The sequence below is a fragment of the Acomys minous genome (genome assembly GCF_964271855.1).
Source record: "Acomys minous genome assembly, chromosome: 20".
In the NCBI taxonomy this organism is placed as follows: Eukaryota; Metazoa; Chordata; class Mammalia; order Rodentia; family Muridae; genus Acomys; species Acomys minous.
Window position 1 is genome coordinate 26,277,262 of NC_140502.1, and position 27,244 is coordinate 26,304,505.

The 27,244-nt window shown below is 53.5% G+C and overlaps 3 protein-coding genes across 5 annotated transcripts in view; all 3 read right to left on the bottom strand.

Annotated features, from left to right (window-relative positions):
* Positions 1 to 4,418: 4,418 nt before the first annotated feature.
* FFAR3 (free fatty acid receptor 3) lies at positions 4,419 to 6,960 on the bottom strand. Its single transcript, XM_084770694.1, is given in 3 exon segments — positions 4,419 to 4,994; positions 4,997 to 5,761; positions 6,019 to 6,960. Coding segments are annotated over 2 exon segments (954 nt in total). The 5' UTR covers positions 5,751 to 5,761; positions 6,019 to 6,960; the 3' UTR covers positions 4,419 to 4,794.
* Positions 6,961 to 9,947: 2,987 nt separating this feature from the next.
* FFAR1 (free fatty acid receptor 1) lies at positions 9,948 to 11,059 on the bottom strand (the record flags this gene model as incomplete). Its single annotated transcript, XM_084771107.1, has 1 exon — positions 9,948 to 11,059. One exon carries the CDS (start codon positions 11,057 to 11,059, stop codon positions 10,157 to 10,159), a length of 903 nt encoding a protein of 300 aa, XP_084627233.1. The 3' UTR covers positions 9,948 to 10,156.
* Positions 11,060 to 18,983: 7,924 nt separating this feature from the next.
* The window catches only part of CD22 (CD22 molecule), a 31,752-nt gene continuing 23,491 nt past the window's right edge, over positions 18,984 to 27,244 (bottom strand). For all 3 annotated transcript variants that reach the window (XM_084771084.1, XM_084771083.1, XM_084771085.1), the window contains 10 exons: positions 26,930 to 27,193; positions 26,562 to 26,825; positions 23,760 to 24,017; positions 23,067 to 23,330; positions 22,636 to 22,899; positions 21,631 to 21,727; positions 21,472 to 21,547; positions 20,927 to 21,045; positions 20,470 to 20,551; positions 18,984 to 19,667 (listed from right to left, as the gene is read on the bottom strand). In XM_084771084.1, the coding sequence (XP_084627210.1) occupies positions 19,536 to 19,667; positions 20,470 to 20,551; positions 20,927 to 21,045; positions 21,472 to 21,547; positions 21,631 to 21,727; positions 22,636 to 22,899; positions 23,067 to 23,330; positions 23,760 to 24,017; positions 26,562 to 26,825; positions 26,930 to 27,193 (1,820 nt within the window). In that variant the 3' untranslated portion in view covers positions 18,984 to 19,535. The remainder of the gene's footprint in view (positions 19,668 to 20,469; positions 20,552 to 20,926; positions 21,046 to 21,471; positions 21,548 to 21,630; positions 21,728 to 22,635; positions 22,900 to 23,066; positions 23,331 to 23,759; positions 24,018 to 26,561; positions 26,826 to 26,929; positions 27,194 to 27,244) is intronic.

Genomic DNA, 27,244 nt, shown 5'->3' on the forward strand with positions numbered 1-27,244 from the left:
TGCACTACTATGCCTGGCAGTGATTCTATCTCAAAGCGCATGCATGCACACACACACACACACACACACACACACACACACACACACACAGAGACACAGAGAGAGAGAGAGAGAGAGAGAGAGAGAGAGAGAGAGAGAGAGGCTTGTGTCCTCCATAGCCATCTCTGTGGCTGAGGAACACAGTCCTCAGACTTTGACCAGAGACCAGGCACTGGTTAAGAACACTTGAGAAAAGACAGCAGGTCTCTCGCCCCACTTAACAGCGGGGACACATTCTGAGAAGGCCAGTTAGTGGGTTCCCGGGGCCTGTGGACACCGCAGAGTGACTCACATAATCTCCAGTGTCTAGACCAGTCCCTCCACATGGCTTTTGAGGCAATAAAGACACTGCTTGATGATGCAACCCTACAATCTCAGTGCCTGGGAGGCAGAGGCAGAGGCAGGAGATTGATGAGTTTGGCAGCACAGTTTTGGTTCAAGTTAGGGAGCCTGTGGAATGGTTGTCAGCAGACGAGGGCGCCTCCTGCAAGGCTTGGTCACCTGGGCTCAATCCCCAGAGACTCACACGGTGAGGGAGAGAGCTCACTCCACCAGCATGTGCCTCCATGTTTTCACCCACACAGACTCCTCCAGAGCAAAAAAGAAAACAGGTCAGACAGTGGTGGCGCACGCCTTTAATCCCAGCAATTGGGAGGCAGAGGCGGGCGGATCTCCGTGAGTTCGAGGCCAGCCTGGTCTACAAAGCGAGTCCAGGACAGCCAAGGCTACACAGAGAAACCCTGTCTCAAAAAAACAAAAAACAAAAAACAGATGTAGATAATTATAATAAAGCAACATGGGGCACCTGTACGATGCACAAGGGCGGTGTGAGGGGGGACAGGATGGAGAACGCTGGGTGTGGTCTGCTGGAGCCCGTGACCCCAGCCAGCCCTTGGAAGCTGAAGGCAGTGAACGAAGTGGGGTGCAGGGCTACCCTTGGCCACCTGCTGAGTTCGAGGCCAGCCTGGTGATATACACAAGACCCGGGTTAAAAAGTAAAGCAAGACAGAAAAAAAAATTTTAACTTTAGTTTTAAACTACTAATCTACTTGTTTACGTTCGTGGGGTTGGGGTGGGGCGGTCTGTGTGTGGAGGTCAAAGGGCATCGTGGAAGAGTCAGTTCTCTCTCCTTCCACCACGTGGGTTCCAGAAATCAAATCCAGATCTTCAGGCAGGACCAGACGTCAACTTCCAATTTCCATGCTCATATTCATGGGCACACGCAAACAAGCACACGCAAATACATCCCAGCCACACTTTCCCTCCGTGTTCTCTCTCACCCACTAGGCAAGAATATTCATCCACTCTAAGTTCACGGCTTTTGACTTATGACTTAACATTATAGAATTTCTAGCCAGGCAGTGGTGGCGCACGCCTTTAATCCCAGCACTCAGGAGGCAGAGGCAGGGGGATCGCTGTGAGTTCGAAGCCAGCCTGGTCTACAGAGCAAGTCCAGGACAGTCAAGGCTACACAGAGACCCTGTCTTGAAAAAAACAGAAACAAAAACAAACAGAATTTCTCCATTTAATGCCCCGCCCAGAGGCATCTGCCCTGTCTGTCGCTCCATTTGAACTCTTCCTGCCCATGGTGAACGCCAACCTGTTTTCTGTCGATGGGCACCCAGTGAAAAACAAATGGCAATGGAAACAGAGCAAGCGAAGTCCTCCTCCTTCTCCGAGTTGCTCACAGAGCAAACAGAGCAGAGCCCTGAGGTCACAAGGAGGAGGAGGGTCCCCTGCTGCACAGTGGCGTGAGGGGCAGTGCTCTGGTTAACTTTCAAAGAACGAGCAAGCATTATTTTATTTGCTTATTTTACCATGCTGGGATTCAGGTTTAGGGCCTTGTACTTGCTAGGTAAGCAATCGACTGAGCGGCTGTGTTCCTGGCCCCTTTTACTTTATTTGGCGATGGAATCTTACTCTGTAGCTCAAGCTACAGGGGAGGGGGGAAAGTTGCCTGCTCTTCCGAAGGTCCTGAGTTCCATTCCCAGCCACCACATGGTGGCTCACGACCATCTATAATGAGATCTAGCGCCCTCTTCTGGCCTGCAGGGGTACATGCAGGCAGAACATTGTATAAATAATAAATAATGAATCTTAAAAAAAAAGAATCTTGACAGGTGAGCACCTCTATTCTCTGTAGGGAATTAATTGTTTTGATGAAGACTTTCAAGGAGACCTTCTCAGATGGCCATTCTCTCTCTCCCCCTCTCCCTCTCCCTCTCCCTCCCTCCCTCCCTCCCTCCCTCCCTCCCTCCCTCTCTCTCTCTCTCTCTCTCTCTCTTTGAGACAGGGTGTCTCTGTGTAGCCCTGGCTGTCCTAAACTTGCTTTGTAGACCAGGCTGGCCTCCAACTCTCAGCGATGCAAGTGTTGGGATTACAAGCACAGGTCACCACGCCAGCCAGGCAGCTGTTCTCAATTGGTGGCTCGAGACCCCTTAGGCCACGGGAGCAGCCTAAGTCCATGGGAAAACACAGATACTTTAAAAAAAAGATTTTATACTTTATTATTGTTATGATCGTGTGTGTGTGTGTGTGTGTGTGTGTGTGTGTCTGTGTGTATAACACAATACTTACCTCATGATTCATAACAGTAGCAAAAATTCAGTTACAAAGTAGCAACTTCAAATACTTTTATGGTTGGGGGGGTCACCACACTATGAGGAACCCTATTAAAGTGTTGCAGCCTCAGGAAGGCTCAGAACCTCTGGCAGCCCTTGGAAAGATGACCGTGGGGCTTAAGCAGAGAGTCTGTCCAGCAAACACTTGGCCTGAGGGGCGGAGGAGGCGTCTGAGAATGGAAGCAGTGATGCCCTCCTCTCCTGCCCTTGCGTCAATTAGGCTTTGAAAAGCACAGGTCTGTGTCTGCACTTGTGAGCTTCACGGCCTGTGTTAGGATCAGTTGCTTTTGGCCAAGGTGCCTGGACCAGTGCTCACTGCTCACTGCTCCTGGCAGCCAAGGTCCCAACAAGCATAGGATTGATTGATTGATTATGTCTTTTTTTTTCAAGACAGGGTTTCTCTGTGTAGCCCTGGCTGTCCTGGACTCACTTTGTAGACCAGGCTGGCCTTAAACTTACAGAGATCCTCCTGCCTCTGCCTCCCGAGTGCTGGGATTAAAGGCGTGCGCCACCATGCCCAGCTAATAATAAATGTTTTTTTTTCTTTAAAGAATGTCAAAATAGCAGTGATTCTGTGCTTAAGACCCAAGCCATGTGGCTTCTCCAGATGCAAACCTGTCATTTGCAGGGACCTCCACAAACAAGACTGTGAATTTTGTTTATGGAAAACCACTGTGTCCCTTCCTGTGGCCTGCGCTTTTTCATCTTGCTGACATCAGTCAGAAATTTCACTTAAGTCCTCAGCAGCTTTAGTTACTACTGTTCCTGTTTTGGGTTTTTGAGACAGGGTTTCTGGTAGCAGAGGGTGACCCTGAACTTCTCCACTTCCGGCCCCCCTCTTCCCAACTGCCGAGGTTACAGATGATGAACACAGCCATATCGGGTCTGTGTGGTGCTAGGGATTGAAAGCAGGGGCTTTGTGCGTGCTAGGTAAACACTGAACCAACTATCTGGTGTGCCCCCTCTCTCCCCAGAAAGTCCTTTTCCCAAGGTTGAGCGATTAGACAAAAGCCCCCCATTCCCTCCCTCAGGGGCCTGAAGAAAGTTCCTGCTTGCTAAAAAGGGAGTCATTTTCCTTATCTCAAGCAAGCGGAACTTGCGGCTCCATTAACGTGAGGGTGGTGCCTATCACTCGTCAAGGCCAAGGCTAACCTCGGTCCCTGCTCCCAAGCCCCTCCCCGGCTCCCAAACCCCCTTCCTCACAGTCCATTTAACCCTGAAAAATCTTTATCCCGTCGCTTTTCTTCACTTTCCGGGGAGACGGCCATGGCAGTTTGGAATAAACTGTTTCCTTTTCTCACCCGTGGAGCGGCTATTTTGGTTTCTTTACTGCGCCAGCTTTCATTCACCAACTGAGCTACGTAGATTAAGTAAAACAAGTTAAAAATTTAAAGATAAAACTATCATTAATTTTATTCCTCCAAACCCCGATCTTCTGTAGGCACTTTGTTCGGTTCATTATTTCCTACCCAGAAAAACCAAGGAGAAAAAGAAAGCATCATTTTTTTCCTAGGTACCGAATTTATTGGGCTAATTTTTCTTTGCCTGCCATTGTTCATGAGTATCCCAGAATTTATGGAGTGGTAGGAACTCTCTGGAAAACCCTCACAAGGCCAGGTTGTTCCCTCATCCTTGGACCCCCGGCTCCCCTCACCCAGAAGAGCCAGGCAGAGTCGGAGGCTTGCGCCCCTCCCCATCCTAAGTCTCGCCCCCCCCAGCGCCCCCCCCAGCGCCCCCCCCCCCCCCCCCCGCCCAGCTCCGCTGCTCCAGCCCTGGGCAGTCCCCTCCCCGTTTTCACCCAGGGAGGCACCGAAGCTGGCTGGCCGCGGCCCAGGCGCGCCTTTTTCTCCTGAGAAGCCTCTCACCACCCGTAGCTTCCCAGAGTTGGAATCCAAAGCGGGTGAGAGCGTGGGAAGGAGGGCGACGTGAAGAGTCCGGAATGTGAGCACGTCCAGGGAAAGCTGAGAGACAGCAGTATCCTAAGGCCCGTCCCAGCGCGGTCTGTCTGTCTGTCCCTGCGGACACATACCTGCCCGCTTCCTCCTGACGCCCCCCGCGGGGGAGATCTCGCTGTCAGCCGAGGGCACTGGGCCAACGGTTCCACGCCCCTCCTCCGGTCCGTCCACCCTTCTCTCTAGCTCGGACATTCCTTGGACGGCTCTTCTCCGTTCTTTACCTTCAGTTCCAGGCTGACTTCCTGAGTCCAAGGCACACAGCCTCTGGTCAGCCTCCCCAGCAGCTGCTGGAAGTCGGCTTGGAACTTGGAGGACGAGAAGTAGAAAACCAGAGGGTCGATGCACGAGTTGAGGGTGCTGAGCAGCAGCACGTAGCTCAGCTCGGACTCTCACCCCGGACGTAGCCTACAACGTGGGACATATTATAGGGGCCGAAACACACGAAGAAGATGAGCAGTGTAGCCGCCAGAAGCCCCATCACCCTCTTGCGCCGGCGCCGGCTGGCTCCCCGGCTGAGAATCCACACCAGGCGGCTGTAGCAGTAGCTCGTGATACACAGGGGCACCATGAAAAGGACCACAGCCATCTCCAGTCGAACAGGCAGGAGGATGGCCAGCTGGTCCTCCCGGAACTCCAGGTAGCAGGTCCCATTGGTCCCCTGGCTGTACGTGGCGTTTCCCCAGTATTCGGTGACATAAACCACACTACAGTGAGCAGATGCCAGGAACCAGCAGACGCCACTGACCAGACCGGCCTGCGCCAGCCGTGGCCGGGTCTTGTACCACAGTGGGTAGGCCACGCTCAGGAAACGCTCGATGCTCACTGCCGTCAGGAAGAGGGAGGTGAGGTAGATGGTGGTGAAGAAAAGGAACCCAGAGAGGGGGCAGAGGATGAAGGGCAGGGGCCATCTCATGCCGCAGGCCGCCTCCACCATGCGAAACGGCAGGAAGAGCAGTAGGAGCAGGTCCGAAAGGGTCAGGTTTAGCAGAAGTAAGTCCACGGCCACCGGGCGGCGGCGGAGCTTGCCCACGAAGACCACCATCGCCATCACGTTGAGGGGGAGTCCCACGAGGAAGACCAGCAGGTATACGGAGAAGAAAAGCCAGTGATTGCCGGCAAAGAAGCTTGTCTCCATGGTCCTGGATGCTAGTGAGACAGAGAGGAATAGAGGCGTAGTGGGGGGAGCTGGGGGGGGATGTCTTCTGGTCCCCCACTGGGAGCCTCTTACCTATGAGGCAGGAATGTTATCACCACTGCCTACCCCCCACCATCATAACCCCATTTGCTCTCTCCTGAACCGTGGTCCTGCCTGCCTCCCTGGCTTCCTGTCCCTCACCCAGTGCAGGCATCTCTAAGGTGCCTTTGCGGGGTGGGGGCGGGGTAACCCTCAGCCCCACACTCACCAGCGTACTGGAGAATCTGGACGCTGGCTGCCCTGCAACCCTGCTGGCTCCTCCAGGACCAGGGTGACGAGCTGGCTGTCCAAGAGAAATGATAAAGACTCAATGGTGCCTATGACGTCACTCTCTGCAGAACCACACAAAAGATGCTTTGAGAGCTCTGCTATCCGGGCAGTGTCCGTATGCAAAACAAAACAAAACAAAACTCCGAGGATGTGTGTGTCGCTGCATAGACAGTCTCCGGGAGGACCTTTATGCCTTCATCTCCTACACTTGGATTTCAGTATGCTTCTTTAGAACGGTGCCTGTCCAGTGCTCATCAGAGCAGGAAGTGGAATGCACAGATCCCACTGTGCAGCCAGCTCTGTTTCTTGCTAACTCCGTGATCTGGGACAAATGAATTCAGCTCTACGTCCCCCGTTCTATAAAACAGAGGCACCAATGCGGTTTCATAGATGACAGCATGCATACACGGTTGGCCCAGTACACCCGCAGCTCAGTGAGAAGAGCACTTTAGACTGGGCGGTAGCACAGTTGGTAGAGCACTTGCCTGTCACGCACGAAGCCGTGAGTTCGAGCCCCGGCACATAAAGCAGGTGTGGTGTGGTGCATACCTGTAATCCCGGCCGTTAGGAGGGAGAGACGGTTAGCTGTTCAGAGTCACACATCAGCTCCTGGCCGCACACAGTCTGTCTGAGGCTAGCCTGGGCTAAACGAAACCGTGTTTCCAACAAAGCAAAACCTGTGTACGTATATGGAATAGAGCCTGTTCCCGTGCCTGCCGTGGTCCTTGCGGTGCAGGCGAGGATCTGGGTTGATAATGGTGAAGGTGAAGGCAAGGATGATTCTCTGCGGGGACATGAGCTATGGCGGGCCTTCCCAGCACCACTGTTTTATGTCCAATGTCCTTTTTGCTCAGGACAGGAAGTGACTCTCCAGGTCCCCTCCTTACTAGGTAATGGGGGGGTGTTGCGGGGGAGAAGGGAAATGTGTGTGTGCGAGGGTGCATGTTTCAGACCCATGTCTGTTCATCCTCAGAGACAGCACACCCCTTCGCTCAGATATTTACGAAGCACGGCACAAGCCAACACCCACCCCCACCAGAATGGCTGTCGGTACAGCACCAGACAGAACCGAGTTTTGGCAAAGATGGAGAGACACCAACGCCCTCCGCCGATGGCTGAGGCGAATGCGCCACGGGGTGGGTAGCTGCTTCGGTTAAACATACACTTACCAGCGCCAGTGGCTCCACTCTGAATATTTGTTGACATGCACACACGAACGCTGGCTCACACACTGTCTGCATCACAGCTCTAGCGACCTTGGCCTCCCAGAGGAAAGGGCCCCTCAACAGATAGAGACACGGGAGTCATCGGGATAGCAGTACGTAAGACTAGGTCCCACTTCCCGGACCCCAGTGAGACACGAGAGTCCAGTCCGATACAAACAGCAGGGGATGCTTTATTGATCCGTCACAACGGGGTCTACCAAGCTCTATTGAACCGGAGACCCCAAATAAGCAAAGCTTGGGTCTTTTATACCCTTACAGAAGCAGAATTGGTGGTTAAGCGGAGTTGTTGGACCATGATTGGGTCTTTTTTTTTTTTTTTGGTTTTTCAAGACAGGGTCTCTCTGTGTAGCCCTGGCTGTCCTGGACTCGCTTTGTAGACCAGGCTGGCCTCAAACTCACAGCGATCCGCCTGCCTCTGCCTCCCGAGTGCTGAGATTAAAGGCGTGCGCCGCCACACCCGGCTCCATGATTGGGTCTTAAGAATGCCCTTTAAAATGATTGGCTACTAGTTATTTTATCCACGAGGGGGCAAGAGCTCAGCTTGGGACATCACGCGCTGTCAGGTGTTCAGGTGTGGTTTTTCTCAAAAAGTATAGAACAGCCCTGAGGCCATCTCGGAAGGTACCGAGTGGCCAGGGTGAAAAACAACTTTTCTATCTTTTCAAGTATAATCAGGGATGAACTACGCGAACATGCCACATGGACGGACCCTAAAACACATGCTGAGTAAAGTAAGCCAGACATAACATACTCTATCTTACATGATCTCATTTGCATGAAATGTCCAGAATAGGCAAATATGTTAAAACAGAAAGTAAATTAGGGAAAGAGGGTGAGAAATGCTGGGAGGAGCCACAGGTCCTGAGGGATGCTGGGAAAGCTGGCCAGTGTCAGCTTTAATATGTTAAGTCATTACTTTGTGGTCTGTCTTTCTTCTTTTACCAAATAAGCAACACACAACTTATTTAACAAGAAATCAAAATATCTATGCACTCAGTAAATGTTTGCTGGGCACCTACTAATATGCTGGTCTCTTCTCTAAATGCTGTGTATCTACTGTTCAAAAACCTGACATTCAAACACATTTAATTTCTCAAAGAGATCTTTTCCTTTCTCTCTCTCTCTCTCTTTTTAAAAAGATTTACTTAATTTATTATGTACACAGTGCTCTGCCTGCATGTACACCTGCAGGCCAGAAGAGGGCGCCAGATCACATTATAGATGGCTGTGAGCGGCCATGTGGTTGCTGGGAATTGAACTCAGGACCTCGGGAAGAGCAGACAGTGCTCTTAACCTCTGAGCCACCTCTGCATTCCCTTTTCTTATTTCTTTTCTTTTGTTTGTGTGTTTATTTATTTGAGACAGGGTCTCACTATATAGTCCTAGTGAGTCCTGGAACTCACTAAGTAGAACAAGATGGCTTTGAACTCACCAAGAGTCACTTGCCCAAACAGATCATTTGTATGAACCGGTGCCTCTGGCCACTATGCTGTCACTCATTCGAGGCTTTATCGTCATGAGAAGAACAAGAAGCTTGGTTCTGACACCCCGGCCTCCTCAGAGATGCCCAGGTGTCTGTCTTCTTCGAGGCCTCACTCTCGTGGTCATGGTCTGGGGTCCCCTCTTTCTCCAGATGGGTAACCAGCACATCTGACACCACAGGGTTTTCCAGATGCCCACTAAGCCTTAGGGGTCCTGCTTGGAAGGACCACATCCCACCCCATCTCCAAAAAAAGCTTTCCTGACCACCCCCCAAAATAAAGGCAGCCATCACTGTAGCTTCTTCATGCTGTATTTTGGCGAAGGTGCCCCTCTTCTGCGAGCGGCGTCTTGTACCATTTCACAGCTGAAGCCGTGTGTGGCGTCTGCTCCCTATGGCCTGACAAGCAAACTCACCACCCAGTGGCGTTGGTGTTGGCTCCCCCTGCTGGACACTGAATCTGGTTCACAACCTGTCCGTGTGAACACTCAAATCAACAGGTTGTGTGGGTCGGGCACCTCTGTGTCCGGTGCCAACAGCCCGAGCTTCTCTGGAGTCTGAGGCAGGGGAATCACTTGAGCTCAGAAGTTCAAGACTAAGCTGGCTACTACCACACCTAACTAAGCTCTGTCTTGTTAAAACAGAAGTGGAGGAGTACTCCAGTAACACACACACACACACACACACACACACACACACACACACACACACACACACACACACGGGGGGGGGGATGTTATGCAGAAGGGTCGTGTGGCGATGAAATGAGACAACCGACGAGATGCGCGGTACCTGCAACCACGCGATGGTACCTACTCCACAGTCGGCAGCCGCCTCTGAAGGAGCTCACGTCCACAAAGCCATCTTTCCAGCCAGCTTTACTTCTCTCAGCTGGGACGCTGCGCCCCCTAGTGGCCGCACGGTGGTATGGCACGGTCACGATGCTGCCTCCTTTCTTCAGAAATGAAAAGGTCTCCTTTCCCTCAGAAATTATCTCAGGGAAACACTCCAAAACTGGGTCACGGTGGTGGTACTCCTCCTGATCCCGATCAGGAACAAGCCTCTCCTCGTCCCCGGGAGTGCGAGGCTGCGCACAGCCTGCGGCAGGCAGTTGGTTAGGACGGAAAGGCCAGAACCGGTTAGGAGGTAAGCTGAGATCAGGCAGGCACCGTCCCCTGTTCCCCAGCTCTTGTCCTCCGCTCTCTTCTTTGTACAAGGGCATTGTCCTCTTCAGGTGCAGCTTTCCCCGTGAGTGGCTTCTGTGACGGCTTTGAGCCAGGCTGCTCCTAGGTGGTGGTGGAGCAGCCCCTCTTGGGGGCCCGGCAGGGTCACCAAATTCTACTCGGTGCCCCTTGCCCCCGAGGTGGCTGCTACTTCTGAATTGTTCCTGCCTGAGTCCTTGTCACACATACTGTTCCTCGGGCAGGAACTGCTCCCAAGTAGCCAGTGACTAGTGGGTTGAGTACCACACTCCAGGCCCCCGTGATGAGCCCCAATTTCCTCCAGGAGCCTCCCAGGTCTGGCTTTATGAAACTAGCCACATTGGAGGCATTGTAGGGCCCCAAGCACAGCAGGAGTGTGAGGAGGGCTCCTCCGGCCACCCAAGCTGCCCTGAGCTTCCGCTTGTGGCTCAGGCCTGAGTGGGCCAGGGCCCGGAGGCAGCCCACATAACAGAAGGCAGTGATCACCAAGGGCAGAAAGAAAAGGAGAATGGAGAAACTGAGGCGGGCAGGGCCGGCAGAGGCAGGATCCCAGGCTTCCAGGCAGACGGGGGAGCCATTCACCGGTATGTTGATCCCCAGAGAACTGGTGGTGTTGTCCAGCCAGCCCCCAGGAGCCTCCAAGCCAAGGACCAGCCCCAGGTGGCAGAGGACAAGGGCCCATATAGCCACGCAAACCCCCCAGGAATAGCGGGGCCTCCGGATGGCTTGGTACCCAAAGGGGAAGGCGGCTCCCAGGTAGCGGCCGGCGCTGAGAGCAGCCAGGAAGCCTCCTCCTGCATAGAGCGGAGCAAAGTGGGCCAAGGCGAAGACAGGGCAGAAGGGGAGCGGCAGGGGCCAGGCCCCAGAAGCCAGGGCCTCCACAGCCTTCAGGGGCAGGCTAACGGCTAGAAGGAGATCAGAGCAGCCCAGATGGAGAGTGTAGACCAAGCTGGGGGTGAGCCGCAGTCTCGCGTGGGACACCGCACCTCGGATGGCCAACAGGTTCAGCGGAAAGCCCAGGGCAAAGGCCGACACGTAGAGGGCAAAGGAAAGCTGCGGGGGCAGGTCCATGGGGCCGGGTGGGTGCTGGCTGCCGCTGTCCCTCCTGCTCACGGTGCTCAGCTCATCAGCAGAGACCAAGAAGGCACTTGAATTCCACACCGGTGTCCCCACTGCCCAGAGCATCGGCGGTCAGTCCTGGAGCCACGGAGGGTGCCAAGGCCCGCAGAAGGAAATAGCTCTGCGGGAGAAGCAACAGAGCTGGGGCCAGAGAATCAAGGCGATCAAGCTCTCAGTCCCCAGCTGCCTCTCCACAGTATCACCACCTAGGAAGAAACAATGAGTTGGTGTGACAGGAGGAGAAAGGGGGTTCCAGAGCCGAGGTGACGTCTGATCCCTGAGACTCTGGGGTGGGAGAGAGAGACAGAGAGAGGTCAGGACCAGGCTGTATGCACGTCAGAGACCCCTGAGTTCACTCCTTGCCCCATACTGCATGACCAGAATTGCCGTACCCTCTCAATAGGAAAGAACCCTCACGAGAGATCTGGGGCTGGAGGGGACGGCTCAGCGCTTAAAGAGTGCCTGCTGCTCTTCCAGGACATCGGAGTAGGGATCCTAGTGCTCACCCTGTCACCTCACAGCCATCTATAACTCTAATACAACACCTTCTTTGGCCTTTGCACATGCACACTTTTTTTTTCTGAGACAGGGTTTCTCTGTGTAGCCTTGGCTGTCCTAGACTCACTTTGTAGACCAGGCTGGCCTCGAACCCACAGCGATCCACTTGGCTCTGTCTCTTGAGTGCTGGGATTAAAGGCGTGCACCGCGACTGCCCGGCTACTTTTTTTTTTTTTTTAAAGGAAAGAAAGCCAAGAGTCCCAGTACTTGGGAGACAGAAAGAGGAGGATCTCTGTGAGTTTGTGGCAAGCCTGGTCTACAGATTGAGTTCTGGGCTAGCCAGGGCTACATACATAGTGAAGCATTGTTTCAGAGAGAGAGGGAGAGAGAGAGAGAGACAGAGACAGAGACAGACAGAGAGAAAGACAGAGAGAGGGAGGGGGAGAGAGAGAGAGACAGAGACAGAGACAGACAGAGAGAGGGAGAGAGACAGAGAGAGGGAGGGGGAGAGAGAGAGAGAGAGAGACAGACAGAGAGAAAGACAGAGAGAGGGAGAGAGACAGAGGGAGAAAGACAGAGAGAGAGGGAGAGAGAAACAGAGAGACAGAGAAGAGACAGAGAGTTGGATACTAGCTACATCAGGCAGGCCAAGGGGACAGCCCAAAGACAAGCCAGTTCCCATTTGTACACTACATCTCAGGGAACATCTTGGCACAGGAACCCAGAGAAGAGAGGAGCCATCAAAAAAAAAAAAAAAAAAAAAAAAACCGGGACTCACCTCTCAGTGCTGCCTGACGCCTCTGAGGCTCAGGAGTCCCCTTGCAGGGTTTCTAGACGATGCAGGGGATGAGCAGTGAGCTGGAAGAGAGAGGGAAGGGCGGGGCGGCCATTAGCCAGCAGTGCTCACAGCCCGGATGAGCAGCTGATGGGGCATCCTACGCCTGGTCTGCAGGAGGTGAGGGTGTGCAGAGGAGCGAGGGCAAGGGTGGGGGTACACCTGGCTTGGTTGAACCTTAAAGGGGCAGGTTCATGGGACTCAGCACTGTGTCCTCCCCGCCCATTCCAAACCCACTGGGAGCTGAATGTGCCCAACTACTCGATGATTCGTGGGCAGGTCCCCTCGCTTTACTGACCCACTCCTAGGCAACAGCAGCAGCAGCAGCAGCAACAACAACAACATTCCGGAGACTTCAATCACCCAAAGTAGGTTTGGCATTCATACATGAACAGTAGAAGAGTCACTTAGCGGCCTAAGCCTGGTGCTACAACCTCAAATTCCAGCTATTCTGGGACGTCCGTTGTCGGAGGATCACAAGTTCGAGGCCACCCTGAGCTACAGAGTGAGTTCAAGTTCAGCCTAGGAGGCTTAGTGACGCCGTTTCTAAATAAATGCTGGTGAAGGGGGCGGGTGTGGCTTGGTGGTGAGTGAGGGGCTCAGGGTTCGGCTTGGTGGTGCACCACCTGCCTAGACCTATGAGTGGCGGGTTTGGGGTGTGGCTTGGCGGTAGAGCACTGGCTTAGGCTCCACAGAGAGGACAAGTTTGAGTGTGACTCAGAGGTAGAGTCCTTGCTTAGCTTACACAAGGCCCTGTTTTTTTATTTCCAGACCCATATTATTATTTTCTTTTAAATTTCTGTTTTGCAGGCTGGGCAGTGGTGGCACACACCTTTAATCCCAGCACTGGGGAGGCAGAGGAGGGTGGGTCACTGTGAGGTCGAGGACAGCCTGGTCTAAGAAGCCAGTCCAGGACAGCCAAGGCTACACAGAGAGACCCTGCTTCGGGGAGGGGGTGGGGGGGTGAAATTCTGTGCTGGAGAGATGGCTCAGTGGTTAAGAGCACTGACTGCTCTTCCAAAGGACCCAAGTTCAATTCCCAGCATCCACATGACAACTCACAACTGTCTGTAACTCCAAGATCTAACATCCTCAGACAGACCTACATGCAGGCAAAACACCAATGAGCAAAAAATAAAAATAAATTCTGTTTTGCTTACATACACACCTGTCAGTTCCAGTCTAACGTCTACACAGTGACGTTTTCACTTGAGGGCCCACAGTCCTCCCTATGCAATTTGCTTGGTGGTCATTTGGAGCCCCCCTCTGACTGTGTGACCCCATGTCTCCTGTCCCCACCTAAAAGGCTGGCCTCCTGAGTGCCAAGGTCTGATGTGCTCACAGCGCCCCAGAGGTGCTCTGGTCCTGGGAGAGTGAAAGGCTGCCATGCGTTCAGGGTCCTGGGCCTCTGGGCTTCCTGGCCACACCTGCTCTTCACGCCTCAGCAAGGCTGTTGACATCCGCGTCTCATGGTCAATGGGTCATGAAGTGGCTTCATATCAGCAGCTGGGCTTGGGGACGGGACAAGAAGGTACCTGGTGGTTGCCAGGAAGCCTCATCCAGAGCTCGTCAGCCACAGGGCTGCCTTCTGCTCCTTCGGGAAGACCTTGCCCTCCCTCAGAGATCTTTGGAGAGTCCAGGCTTGGCTGAAAGCCTCTGGCTCTGGGTCTGTGCTTTCTAATTCTTGCACCCTAATGACGGGCTCTGCCAGGTGTGGGCTTTTGTTTTGTTCTTGTTTTTTGCTTTTGTTTTGATTTTTCCCAATTTTATTTTTTAAATTTTATTTTATTAATTTATTCATATTACATCTCAATGGTTATCCCATCCCTTGTATCCTCCCATTCCTCCCTCCCTCCCATTTTCCCCTTACTCCCCTCCCCTATGACTGTGACTGAGGGGGACCTCCTCCCCCTGTATATGCTCATAGGGTATCAAGTCTCTTCTTGGTAGTTGCTTTTTTTTTTTTAACTATTGATATTGCTTTGTATCTTTTGTTTGTTTGTTCGTTTTTTCGAGACAGGCTCTCTCTGTGTAGCCCTGGCTGTCCTGGACTCGCTTTGTAGACGAGGCTGGCCTCGAACTCACATCCATCTGCCTGCCTCTGCCTCTCGAGTGCTGGGATTAAAGGCGTGCGCCAGCACGCCAGGCGGTTGTTTTGTATTTTGAGAACAGGTCGGGAGCAGCCCAGGCTTGTCTCAAGCTAGCTGTGGGGTGGAGGATGACCTTGAACACCTGATCCTAGTGCCTGTACCTTCCCCACGCTACGATTACAGATGGCAGCTATGCCTGCTTTGTGTAGTGCTGGGCACAGAACCCGGGGATTCATGTGTGCTGGGCAAGCACTCTACCCGCCGAGCCGCTATTTTCAGCCCCCAGATATGTGGATAGATATTCACCAAGTGCTTGTCAAAAATACAAATGAGTGGATTAATTAGTATTGAACATTGCTGAGTTTCATTGTGAGTAGAGAAGCCCCTAAAACCTTCCTTCTCTCATTTATTTTATTTATTTTTATATTTATTTATTTACTTATTTTTGCTTTTTCCAGACAGGGTTTCTCTGTGTAGCCTTGGCTGTCCCAGACTGCCAAGCTCTGCCTCCCAAGTGCTGGGATTAACGGCGTGCGCCACCAACACCCGGCTTATTTTACATTTATATGTGTGCGTGTGCACGCCATAATGTGCGTGTGGAGGTCAGAGGACACCTTCTTGGGGAGCCGGTCCTCTCCTTCCGCCATGTGGGTCCCGGGGATTGACGTCAGGCCCTCAGGTTTGCGTCCCCACAGGTGCCCTTTGACCTTTGAGCCATCTCGTCAGCGTCCGTCCCCTCATTCAAACAGCATTTAAAGTCCCCACTGGCCTCCAGAGAAGTTCACCGTGCTCACTCACGAGGGGACAAATCGATTTGAGGACAATGGAGGGAGTCAGCGCTTCTCTCTGGCACTGGGAGAAGATGAGAAGGGAAGAAGGAAAGGAAAGGGACAGGTAGCAGGCCTGATGCATGCTCCTTGCCTTCCTGCTTGGGTAGGCGCACCTTGCTCTCTGGGTTGGACAGGTAAAGTGGGAGGATATAGTGCTGGGACCTTGAAGCAGTGCAGCCCATAGCGAACTGGGGAGCTCTGTGCTGCTTCTCAAGAACCTGGCAGGTCCCCTACTGAGGCCAGCTGTGAGAATGAGTCCGCTTCCCCTTATTTCTTTGTGGTGGTTTTGAGAGACTGTGTCTCTCTGTGTGGCCCAGGCTGGCCTTGAACTTTAAACTCGTGTTGGGAATTTGGGGGTTGAGGCTTGCAGAGTTTTGCCTTCTGCACTTGGCTGCTTTCCTCCTCCTCTTCCTCCTCCTCCTCTTCTTCTTTGGTTTTTCTTTTTTCCTTCTTTTGGTTTTTGAGACAAGTCTCTCTGTGTATCCTTGGCTGTCCTGAACTCACTTTGTAGACCAGGCTGGCCTCGAACTCACAGTAATCTGATCCGCCTGCTTCTGCATCCCGAGTGCTGGGATTAAAGGCATGCGCCACCACAACCCGGCTGCACTTGGCTTCTTCTTTAAATTTTTTTATTTTTATTTTTGAGACAGGGTCTCTCTGTGTAGCCCTGGCTGTCCTGGACTCACTTTATAGACTAGGCTGGCCTCAAACTCACAGCGATCCCCCTGCCTCTGCCTCCCGAGTGCTGGGATCAAAGGCGTGGGCCACCACTGCCCGGCTGCACTTGGCTTCCTAATGTTACTACACTGAATATAAGACTGAATTTTACTTCCTTGAACCACGTATGTAGTAGAGAAACACAGATGACATGGTCATGGGGAAACTGAGGCTCAGTCAGATTGGAAAACTCTGCCAAGATCACTCGGCGGGCTAAACAGTAGAATCAAGATGCAAGCTAGTGCATGCCCAGCTGCAAAACCAACACACTTTCCCAGCAGCGCAACCTGGTGGTGCAGCTCCTGGTGGTGCAGGCATGACATCTCAGCTACTTGGGAGGCTCGGCAGGAGAATTGTGAGTTCAAGGCCTTACTGATCTACAGAGTGAGTTAAGATACTGTTTCAAAATAAATAGGCTAGAAGCTTGGGTTGGTGCTAGACTAGGAATCCTCACAGTGAGGGGCTGGAGTGTGGCTCAGTGGTAGAGCCCCTGCCTAGAGTCCCCCAGTGAAGGGCTGGGGTGTGGCTCAGTGGTAGAGACCCTGCCTAGAATCCCCCAGTGAGGGGCTGGGGTGTGGCTCAGTGGTAGAGCCTCTGCCTAGAATCCCCCAGTGAGGGGCTGGGGTGTGGCTCAGTGGTAGAGCCCCTGCCTAGAATCCCCCAGTGAGGGGCTGGGGTGTGGCTCAGTGGTAGAGCCCCTGCCTAGAGTCCCCCAGTGAGGGGCTGGGGGGTGTGGCTCAGTGGTAGAGCCCCTGCCTAGAGTCTCCCAGTGCGGGGCTGGGGTGTGGCTCAGTGGTAGAGCCCCTGCCTAGAATCCCCCAGTGAGGGGCTGGGGTGTGGCTCAGTGGTAGAGCCTCTGCCTAGAATCCCCCAGTGAGGGGCTAGGGCATGGCTCAGTGGTAGAGCCCCTGCCTAGAGTCCCCCAGTGAGGGGCTGGGGTGTGGCTCAGTGGTAGAGCCCCTGCCTAGAATCCCCCAGTGAGGGGCTAGGGCATGGCTCAGTGGTAGAGCCCCTGCCTAGAGTCCCCCAGTGAGGGGCCGGGGTGTGGCTCAGTGGTAGAGCCCCTGCCTAGAATCCCCCAGTGAGGGGCTGGGGTGTGGCTCAGTGGTAGAGCCCCTGCCTAGAATCCCCCAGTGAGGGGCTGGGGTGTGGCTCAGTGGTAGAACCCTGCCTAGAATCCCCCAGTGAGGGGCTGGGGTGTGGCTCAGTGGTAGAGCATCTACCTAGAATCCCCCAGTGAGGGGCTGGGGTGTGGCTCAGTGGTAGAGCCCCTGCCTAGAATCCCCCAGTGAGGGGCTGGGGTGTGGCTCAGCGGTAGAGCCCCTGCCTAGAATCCCCCAGTGAGGGGATGGGGTGTGGCTCAGTGGTAGAGCCCCTGCCTAGAATCCCCCAGTGAGGGGCTGGGGTGTGGCTCAGTGGTAGTGGCCCTGCCTAGGATCCTCCAGTGAGGGGCTGGCGTGTGGCTCAGTGGTAGAGCCCCTGCCTAGAATCCCCCAGTGAGGGGCTGGGGTGTGGCTCAGTGGTAGAGCCCCTGCCTAGAATCCCCCAGTGAGGGGCTGGGGGCGTGGCTCAGTGGTAGAGCCCCTGCCTAGACCCCCAGTGAGGAGGATGTGGGTCTAGAGTACTTACCTGGCATTCAAGAAGCCCTCAGTTCAATACCAGCACTGCAAGACAGTGTTCCCCCTATCTATTGATTGAATCATGAGATTACCCTGAGCCTCTTCACCCCAAGCTCCAAGAAGCTATTCCCTGTCACAAGCATGAGGACTAGTCGTAGAGGCTTTGCCTGACAAAGTTCCCGAGGCCTCCAAATGTCCAGCATGATCTCTAGACATCCAGAACAATGCCCGGCATGGTGGCGCACGCCTGTAATCCCAGGACTCGGGAGGCAGAGGCAGGGGGATCGCTGTGAGTTCAAGGCCAGCCTGGTCTACAAAGTGAGTCCAGGACAGCCAAGGCTATACAGAGAGACCCTGTCTCGAAGAAAGAAAAAAAAAAAAGACATCCAGAACAGCTGTTGAGGCTTTGCTTGTCAAAGTTCCAAAGATCTCCAGATGATCACCACTGCCTTTAAATATTATGTATGGTCTAGGTGTAATTTTGCCTAAAAACTACCTTGAAATCTACCTTTTCTGCTAAAACTGTTCTTCTATTTCTTAGCCTTAATGAAATTCACACAGGGAAAACTTTTCCCCACAGAGAATGTTGAAAGAAGGCATCTGGCCAAAGGCTTGAGACAGTGATATAGTTTTGGGCTCTGACTGTGAGCACCCAAGGAGAAACTGCTTAAAAGAAAGTTAGAAGCTGGGTATGGTGGCGCATGCCTTTAATCCCAGCACTCGGGAGGCAGAGGCCAGCCTGGTCTACAAAGCAAGTTGAGGAGAGCCAGGGCTACACAGCGAAACTCTGACTCAGAAAAAAAAAAAAAAAAGAAAGAAAGAAAAGAAAAGAGAGAGAGAGAGAGAAAAAAAGAAAGTTAGGACCTTGACAATTGTAAAAGATGATGTAATCTGTAATGAAAAAATTTTTTTTCAACTTCACTTGAAATAAAGTACTGGGGTTGGCCCAAGGAGTAACGCAGAGCAAGTAACAGAGAGCAGGTAAGCAAGCGACACAGAGAGACAGAAAAGTAAAGTTCTCCTGGGCTTTATGACCTTTCAGTTTGTACTGCATAAGCCTGGGTCTGGCATTTTTTCCTCCATTCCTTGACCTCTCCTCAACAGCTAGTTCCTATAGCTGTTCCCCAGTGGTTGGTTTCCCTTAACCAGCCGTTTACCACCTGCTCAATTCTCCCTACTGCGGATCGACCAAGACTTCTTCTTCCCTGCTCTTCACTGGTTCCCAGAGCTGGTTCTGTGGGACAATTCCCATCTCCTGCTTTGCAGTATAATTACACCAATCACCAATACAATTGTACCATTTTTAATATGAAGCACTTAGTATTATTATGTATATGCCCATGCCATCCTGTCTGCTCCGTACCCAGGACACCTGAGAGAAGGCAACATCTCCACAGAAGCCTCACCTTACTGGTAGACATTTTTGTAGGAGAAAAGCCAGCTGGGGACAGTACCTCTTGCTTCCTTTATTCTGCTTTCTGCGGTGAGGATCTTTCTCCAGGGCCAGAAATTGGGTAATAAGATTAGCGAGTGGCATGGAGAGGGCAGAGGAAATGCTACAACGTGACGACCACAGCAGGAGCACATCCAGACGAAGTGAGGCTGAGGACGGGGTAAATGCTGGTGGCACATGGCAGATGGGACACCACACGGTGTGGGGTGAGGGTCCCCAGTACAGAGAGAGCTAGCTAGCTCTGGCCAGACACAAGGTTTTCACACACCTGTGCGTGTGCCCGGGGAGCTGCCCGTGGCTTTGTGGCTGAGCCGCAGCAGCGGAAGACGTTATGGGTCTTTTTTGTTTTTAGGTTCTATAACGTCCCACTGCAGCTACGTCCAACATCAGTGCTTGAGGGTCACATAGTCCACATCCTCCTTTGCCTGAGGCCGCGTCCCTGACCCAAACTGGACCAGCTCTGAGTAGTGGATGCTGTCATCCTCGGGGCAGCTCGGAGTCACATTCTCATAATCACCCTGCAAACACGTAAAGGTTAGCCGTGGGGGGAGGGGGTCATGATGACCCTGTCCCCCTCCAGTCTGCTCTCCTTGGTTCTCCAAGGCATGGGGCCCAAATGTCCAGGCGTCCAAATGGGGTCATCTTTTCCACAGATGCCTATCGTCTTCCTCTTGGACACTGAGGGACCTGTCCTGGCTGCTACTCTAGCTCTCTGCATGAACGAGTGCTGTGGTCTGAGTGCGTCCCCTGACTTTCCTGTGTTGGGAATGCACAAACCGTGGGGTGTGTTGGAGGTGACTAGACTGACGGGTTGATAGGTCATCAAGGCAGCGGGATAGTGGTGGCGCACGCCTTTAATCCCAGCACTCGGGAGGCAGGAGCAGGCGGATCGCTGGGAGTTCGAGGCCAGCCTGGTGTACAAAGCGAGTCCAGGACAGCCAAGGTTACACAGAGAGACCCTGTCTTGAAAAATCAAAAAAACAAAAAACAAAAAAGGCCATCAAGGCAGACACTTTCTTAGGAAGTTGAGTTCTCTGTGACATACGTCCCATCTGTGAATGCTTTGTGTCACCTCAGGGCTCTGCCATCACCACATACAGCTCTTTCCTGGGGCTTCGGTTTGCAGAACCAACCCTAAGCCCAAAATAAACCTCTTTCCATTATAAACCACCCGCTCTTGGGTATTTAACAGCAGCAGCAGCGGGATACACATAAGACAGCCACCCTTCCCAACATCATCGCCTGCCAATGTGCCCCAGTGGGGCTCTCTCAATTGGGAACCCAGGAACCCCAGCTTTCCATAGCTGTTCCCTCTCTTACCACATGACGTTTCTTCAGCACTGAGTAAGTGACCGTGTCACTGTTTGGGGGAGGACCCTGTGTCGCGGAGGCCCCTGCGTCACTGAGAGAGAAGAGACAGCTGTACACGAACTTTCCCCAGCAGCCCCTTTCCCGACCTCAGCCCCTCTCATCTCTTGTGTGCCCAGCACCACCGTAGCAGCTAAGGAAAACGGGTGTGTGAGCGTATCACAACACATCCAACCTGCGATGCAGCCTGGCTCTGGGCACCCGCTGAAACTAAAGAAACAGGTCCTATCTGAGGCCCGTTGCCTCATCCTGTGGCAAGAATGAGGTAATGAGCGAACAGGCAGAGCCTCACACAGGCCCGGCACAGAGAGGCCAGAACTGGGTCTCAGGCTTTCTTCCCACCCCCACCCCCCCACACACATACACCCTGCGCTGAGTTACAGGCACCGAACTCCAGTACCCTTTGTACCTAGCTCTGGGCGTGTCAGACTCTGGAAAGCGCAAGATGGCATAGCTAACGGTGTCTTCCATTGCCGGGTTGTGGCATCCCTGGGTTTGGGGGCCTTCAGAGAGAGGGGTCCTTCTAGCCTGGAAGATGCAAAGTTGTAGCTGTGACACTCTCACCTAACCCTATTCCTTTCTCCTGGCCTTTGACCCCACAATTCTCTAGAGGCTTAAAACAAACAAACAAACAAACAAATGCTGGGTGTGGTGGCGCACATCTGTGATCCCAGTGCTCCAAGGCAGAGACAGGGGGATCACTGTGAGTTCTAGGCCAGCCTGGTCTACAAAGTGAGTCCAGGACAGCCAAGGCTACACAGAGAGACCCTGCCTCAAAAACTAAAACAAACAAACAAACAACAACAGGATCTTACAATGTTCTATATAAGCCATCTGGCCTCAAATTTGCCATCCCCCTGCCTCATCTTCTCAAGCACTGAGAATGCAGATGCCCCCTTCTCACCTATTGTCTTTAAGGGCTGCTGTGGGGTTTCACCTTTTCTCTCATCTTACCTTTTTATTCCTCACAAAAAAGCTCTGGCCACTGGAATTTTCCTGAAGCCCCTGCTGGCTCTGGTTGCGTTGCCATCTAAGGAGCAAGGATTTTGTGAGGGTGGCTGAGGGCTGTGGGGAGGGGAGGCTGTGGGGACAGGGGGCAACGGACAGGCTCACTTTTTCCGGATTTTCATCCCCCAGAAAGTCAAGATGCAGATGGCCAGGCAGAACCCTAGTCCCAAGGCAGCCCGCTTGCCAATGGTCTCTGGGCTATCTGGTGAGGAGAAGAAGAAATAAGTTCACTCTGCCTCATGGACTTGGCAGAAGACAGAGAGCATCCTGCCCTGATCCCTTCGTGAAGCTTGGGTGGTTTTTCTGTTGTTGTTGTTGTTTTGTTTTGTTTTGTTGTTGTTGTTTTGGTTTTTTGAGACAGGGTCTCTCTGTGTAGCCCTGGCTGTCCTGGACTCGCTCTGTAGACCAGGCTGGCCTTGAACTCACAGCGATCCACCTGCCTCTGTCTCCCGAGTGCTGGGATTAAAGGCATGTGTCACAACGCCTGTTTTGTTTTCAAGGCAGTTTTTCTACATAGGTGACATCTCCATGTCAGGTCAGCCTCTCAAAGCCCTGTTCAGCTTACTTTTTGTGCTTAAAACAATTTTAAAAAGCCATGCACTTTGGGCGTGGTAGCGCATGCCTTTAAGTCCCACCACTTGAGAGGCAGAGGCAGGTGGATCTCTGTGAGTTCAAAGCCAGCCTGGTCTACAAAGGGAATCCTGGACAGCTAGTATTACAAGAGAAACCCTGTGTCCAAAAACCAAAAACCAAAACAAAATATAAACCATACACTTGTATTAATCTTGTTTAAAACACTGAAATATCAAACGATAAGAAATAAAGATCTTGAGCCGGGCGAGGGTGGCGCACACCTTTAATCCTAGCACGGGGGGGGGGGGGGGGGGGGGGGGAGGCAGACGCAGGCGGATGGCTGTGAGTTCAAGGCCAGCCTGGTCTACAAAGTGAGTCCAGGATCGCCAAGGCTACACAGAGAAACCCTGTCTCGAAAAAAAAAAAAAAAAAAGAGCAGGTTGTGCCTGGGCTGGACACAGGAGAAGGGAGGGGGAAGGGGGCTGCAGCTGCCAGGTCAGAGGAAGGACCGGAGGGAAGACAGGAGAGGGAACTCACAGTAGACAGTGAGAGTGCTGGGCGGCGACTCTCCCATGCCTAACAGGTTGCTCCCTCGGCAGCGGTAGGAACCCGAGTCCTGTACTCTCAGCGGTTCCAGTCTCAGCTTTTGGCCTGAGGAGTGGAGCTCTCGGTCGCTGGAATCAAACCAGACGTACTGCGAGACGGGAGGGTTGGCATCACTCTCACACGACAAAGTGGCCTTCCTCCCCTCCATCACGCTGGCCCCGGGGCTAATGGAAACGCGCAGCCTCCGAGGAGCATCTGTAAAGGAGAACCAGAGTCAGGCCAGAGCTGCGGGTCACCTCATCCTCATCCCATTTTAGCAGCCCCACCCCCACCCCCTATCCTCCCCGACCCCATCCCCCACCCCATCCCCCACCCCCCTATCCTCCCCACCCCATCCCCCACCCCCGGCTCAGGCCACTCACATAGCACGTGGAGGCCCCAGGCCTGCGACGGGGTCTCTCCAATGGAGTTGCTGACCGTGCAGATGTAATTCCCAGAATCTTCCGGAGAGACGGAGCTGAAGCTCAGGTCTTTCCCTTCCTGCACGAGGCTCCCGTTCTTCTTCCAGAAGAAGCGGACCTCAGTGGGGTAGCTCCCTGAGTAGTGGCACCGGAGGACGACAGGGTGCCCGGCACGGATCTCTGACTTGGGGCTCACCTTCAGGATCTTCACGGCTCTGGGGGCATCTGCAGGGCCACAGCCACCACAGCCACCAGTGATGCTCTGGCTCTCTTCCCATTATTATTATTATTATTATTATTATTATTATTATTATTATTATTATTTTATTATTATTATTGAGACAAGGTTTCTCTGTGTAGCCTTGGCTGTCCTAGACTTGCTTTGTAGACCAGGCTGGCCTCGAACTCACAGTGATCCTTCTGCCTCTGCCTCCCGAGTGCTGGGATTAAAGGCGTGCACCACCACTGCCCCAGCTGTTTACGGTTTCTTACTCCATGAATCAGGACTTCCTTTCTCCTTGACCCTGAGGCCTACGTGCCCTCCCATGATCCTCTCTTCCAGCTGTGGTCCAGGTTCCTACCCCCTCACCCTTCATATCCCCACGTCTCCATGCTGCGGACACCTCAGGGACAACCCCTTGCCCTGTCACTCACAGTGGACGTTCAGGTTGACCGGGGAGCCCCACGAACACCAGTGATTACAGGCAGCGCAGTTAACGAGCACCATGTCCCACGCAACTTTCTGAATCCTCAGCACGCCCGGTGTCAGCTGATTCCCAGAACCCTGAGGGCTCCAGTTGTAGTAGGTGACTTCTGGATTGCTGGAGTTGTACCTGCAGGCCAGCGTCACACTGTCTCCTTCCCGGATCGGTGCGGGGTTTTGAATCACTGTGGTTACCGATTTGGGAGCATCTTAGAGGGGAGCAGAGAGGGGAGCCAAGAACGGTCACTTTTGTCCCCTTTGCAGCACCAGAGATCAAACCTTGCCTACGTCTCTAACCCTAGCCCTATTTTTCTTTTTAGCCTTTGTGGTTTTTCCCTAAGATTTATTTATTTATGTATACAATATTCTGACCGCATGTACATCTGCAGGCCAGAAGAGGGCGCCAGATCTCACTATAGATGGCTGTGAGCCACCATGTGGTTGCTGGGAATTGAACTCAGGACCTCTGGAAGAGCAGACAGTGCTCTTAACCTCTGAGTCATCTCTCCAGCTGTTAACCTTCGATTTTTGAGTCGAGGTCTTGCTAATTTGCACAGGCCAGTCTTGAACTAGTGACCCTCTTGTCTTAGTCTCCTGAGCCAGTTGCAAGGGTGCTTTTCGTAAACCCTTTTCACACATCCCTGAATGGAGCCTCTCCTGCTCCCTCCTCAGCTGTGACACACACCGCCATGTGACTATGGGCTGCAGACCCCTATCTTTCCATCTGCCAAGTGGGACGCCTAACCTTCCAGTCTCCCTCCCCCACCCACCCCCACCCTCCCGGAAGGATGCCCTTAACGCAGCCAGTGGTGTGTCACAAACAATAAACTTTGCTACTGCTGTCCGGCTGCCTAGCTGTCCAGAGTGTGGGTGGCCCTGGCCTCACGTAAGCCGTTTGGTTCCCAGCAACAATTCCATGACGATTCTGTGCTGTCCCAGGGAACGCTAAACAATGGCAGAATAACGATACTCCCTCTGGCTCTCAAATCTTTCAGGACTCCTTCAGGGCCTTGCCAGCTGCGGACTATGCCTCCTTGTCCCTGGGAAACCTTGCTATTAGGCAGGGTCTCACATAGCCCAGTCTGGCCTCAAAGTTACTATGTACCAAAGATTCCTTGGACATAATGATCCTCCTGCCTTTGTGTCTTAAGTGCTGGGATTATGGCTCTACATTTGTTTCTTTTGTACAGTTGGGGATTGAATCCAGGGCTTCATATACCAACTGAGACATGATCCAAGCCCCTCACTGGGGATTCTAGGCAGGGGCTCTACCACTGAACCACGCCCCAGCCCCTCACTGGGGGATTCTAGGCAGGGGCCCTACCACTGAGCCACACCCCCAGCCCCTCACTGGGGGATTCTAGGCAGGGGCTCTACCACTGAGCCATACCCCCAGCCCCTCACTGGGGGATTATAGGCAGGGGCTCTACCACTGAGCCACATCCCAGCCCCTCACTGGGGGATTCTAGGCAGGGCCTCTACCACTGAGCCACACCCCAACCCCTCACTGGGAGATTCTAGGCAGGGGCTCTACCACTGAGCCACACCCCCAGCCCCTCACTGGGGGATTCTAGGCAGGGGCTCTACCATTGAGCCACACCCCAGCCCCTCACTGGGGGATTCTAGGCAGAGGCTCTACCACTGAGCCACACCCCAGCCCCTCACTGGGGGATTCTAGCTAGGGGCTCTACCACTGAGCCATGCCCCAGCCCCTCACTGGGGGATTCTAGGCAGGGGCTCTACCACTGAGCCACATTCCAGCCCCTCACTGGGGGATTCTAGGCAGGGGCTCTACCACTGACCACGCCCCAGCCCCTCACTGGGGGATTCTAGGCAGGGGCTCTACCACTGAGCCACACCCCAGCCCCTCACTGGGGGATTCTAGGCAGGGGCTCTACCACTGAGCCATGCCCCAGCCCCTCACTGGGGGATTCTAGGCAGGGGCTCTACCACTGAGCCACATTCCAGCCCCTCACTGGGGGATTCTAGGCAGGGGCTCTACCACTGAGCCACACCCCAGCCCCTCACTGGGGGATTCTAGGCAGAGGCTCTACCACTGAGTCATACCCTCAGCCCCTCACTGGGGGATTCTAGGCAGGGGCTCTACCACTGAGCCACACCCCCAGCCCCTCACTGGGGGATTCTAGGCAGGGGCTCTACCACTGAGTCATACCCTCAGCCCCTCACTGGGGGATTCTAGGCAGGGGCTCTACCACTGAGCCACACCCCAGCCCCTTACTGGGGGATTTTAAACTAGTATTTGCTTGCTGAGTCATGCTCCCAACCCCTTACTGGTATGTTGTAGGAAAGTATTCTGCCATTGAGCTACACATATCTTCTGCTATTTTAGCACGTCTCACTGAGTTGTCTAGGCTGGCCTTGAACTCACTCCGCAGGCCAGGCAGGCCTCACATTTGTGTTTTCTGTCTCAGCTTCCCCAGTAGCTGGGATGACAGATCTGAGCCACCAGGCTATTGACAAACATACATTATATGCATTAATTCATTTGTTCAATCAACAAACATCTGCTAAGTAACTGGCACAAGCCAAAGCTCTGGTCTGTGTGTCTAGAATGCAATCCTGAAGCTCTGACTGGCTGGCTGCTCGCCTCACACCCCGACACCGTCACATCCCTGCGTCCAACGCCCCCTGCACCTCCACAACCCCACACCCCTCACCCCCTACGCTCTATCTGCACTTCCGCCTCTGGTTCCCTCTTTCCTCCAAGAACCGGAAGTCAGTTGGCTGCTCACACTGGACATCCAGCTCAACTTCCTGGTCTATCCATCCACGACCCAGAGGGTTCTCTGCCAAGCAAGAGTAATTCCCAGCATGCTCCAGGGAGACGTTAGAGATATGGAACTTCTCTTGTGTCTTTCCAGGCACTTCTTTCCTGTTGTGATACCAGGTATAGTTTGTTGCAGGCGGACTGGCTGGTGACACACAAATCAGCTCTATCGACTGTCCCTCTTGGGCAGGTGAGTGGTAGATGTGAACCTTGGAGGGTTCCGGAGCGACTGAAAGAAGGCAGACGGAGGCAATGGGGCAGGTGAGCAGAACCAGCAAGCCCGGGCAGGCCGCCCCCGCCCCCGCCCCCCTTGCCAGCTTTGAGGAAACTCACACAGCACGGTGAGGGCCACTTCTTCCGACTCTCCTTGGCCCACATCATTGGACGCCTTGCATTGGTATCTCCCACTCTTGTCCTTGGTCACTGCACGAAGAATTAGCGTGGACGTCTGTTCCTGTTCTGGCAGGGGGAGCCCATCCTTGAACCAGGACATGGTCTTGTGTGCAGGGTTGCTGCTGGTAACCTTGCATGTCATGCTCACAGAGTTGCCTTCCTTGACCTCTGTGGTATTGACCTCAATCACCAACTTCGGGGTGTCTGCAGGACACAGAGAAGCGGTCGGGGAGGGGATGGGGGATTCTCAGCGGC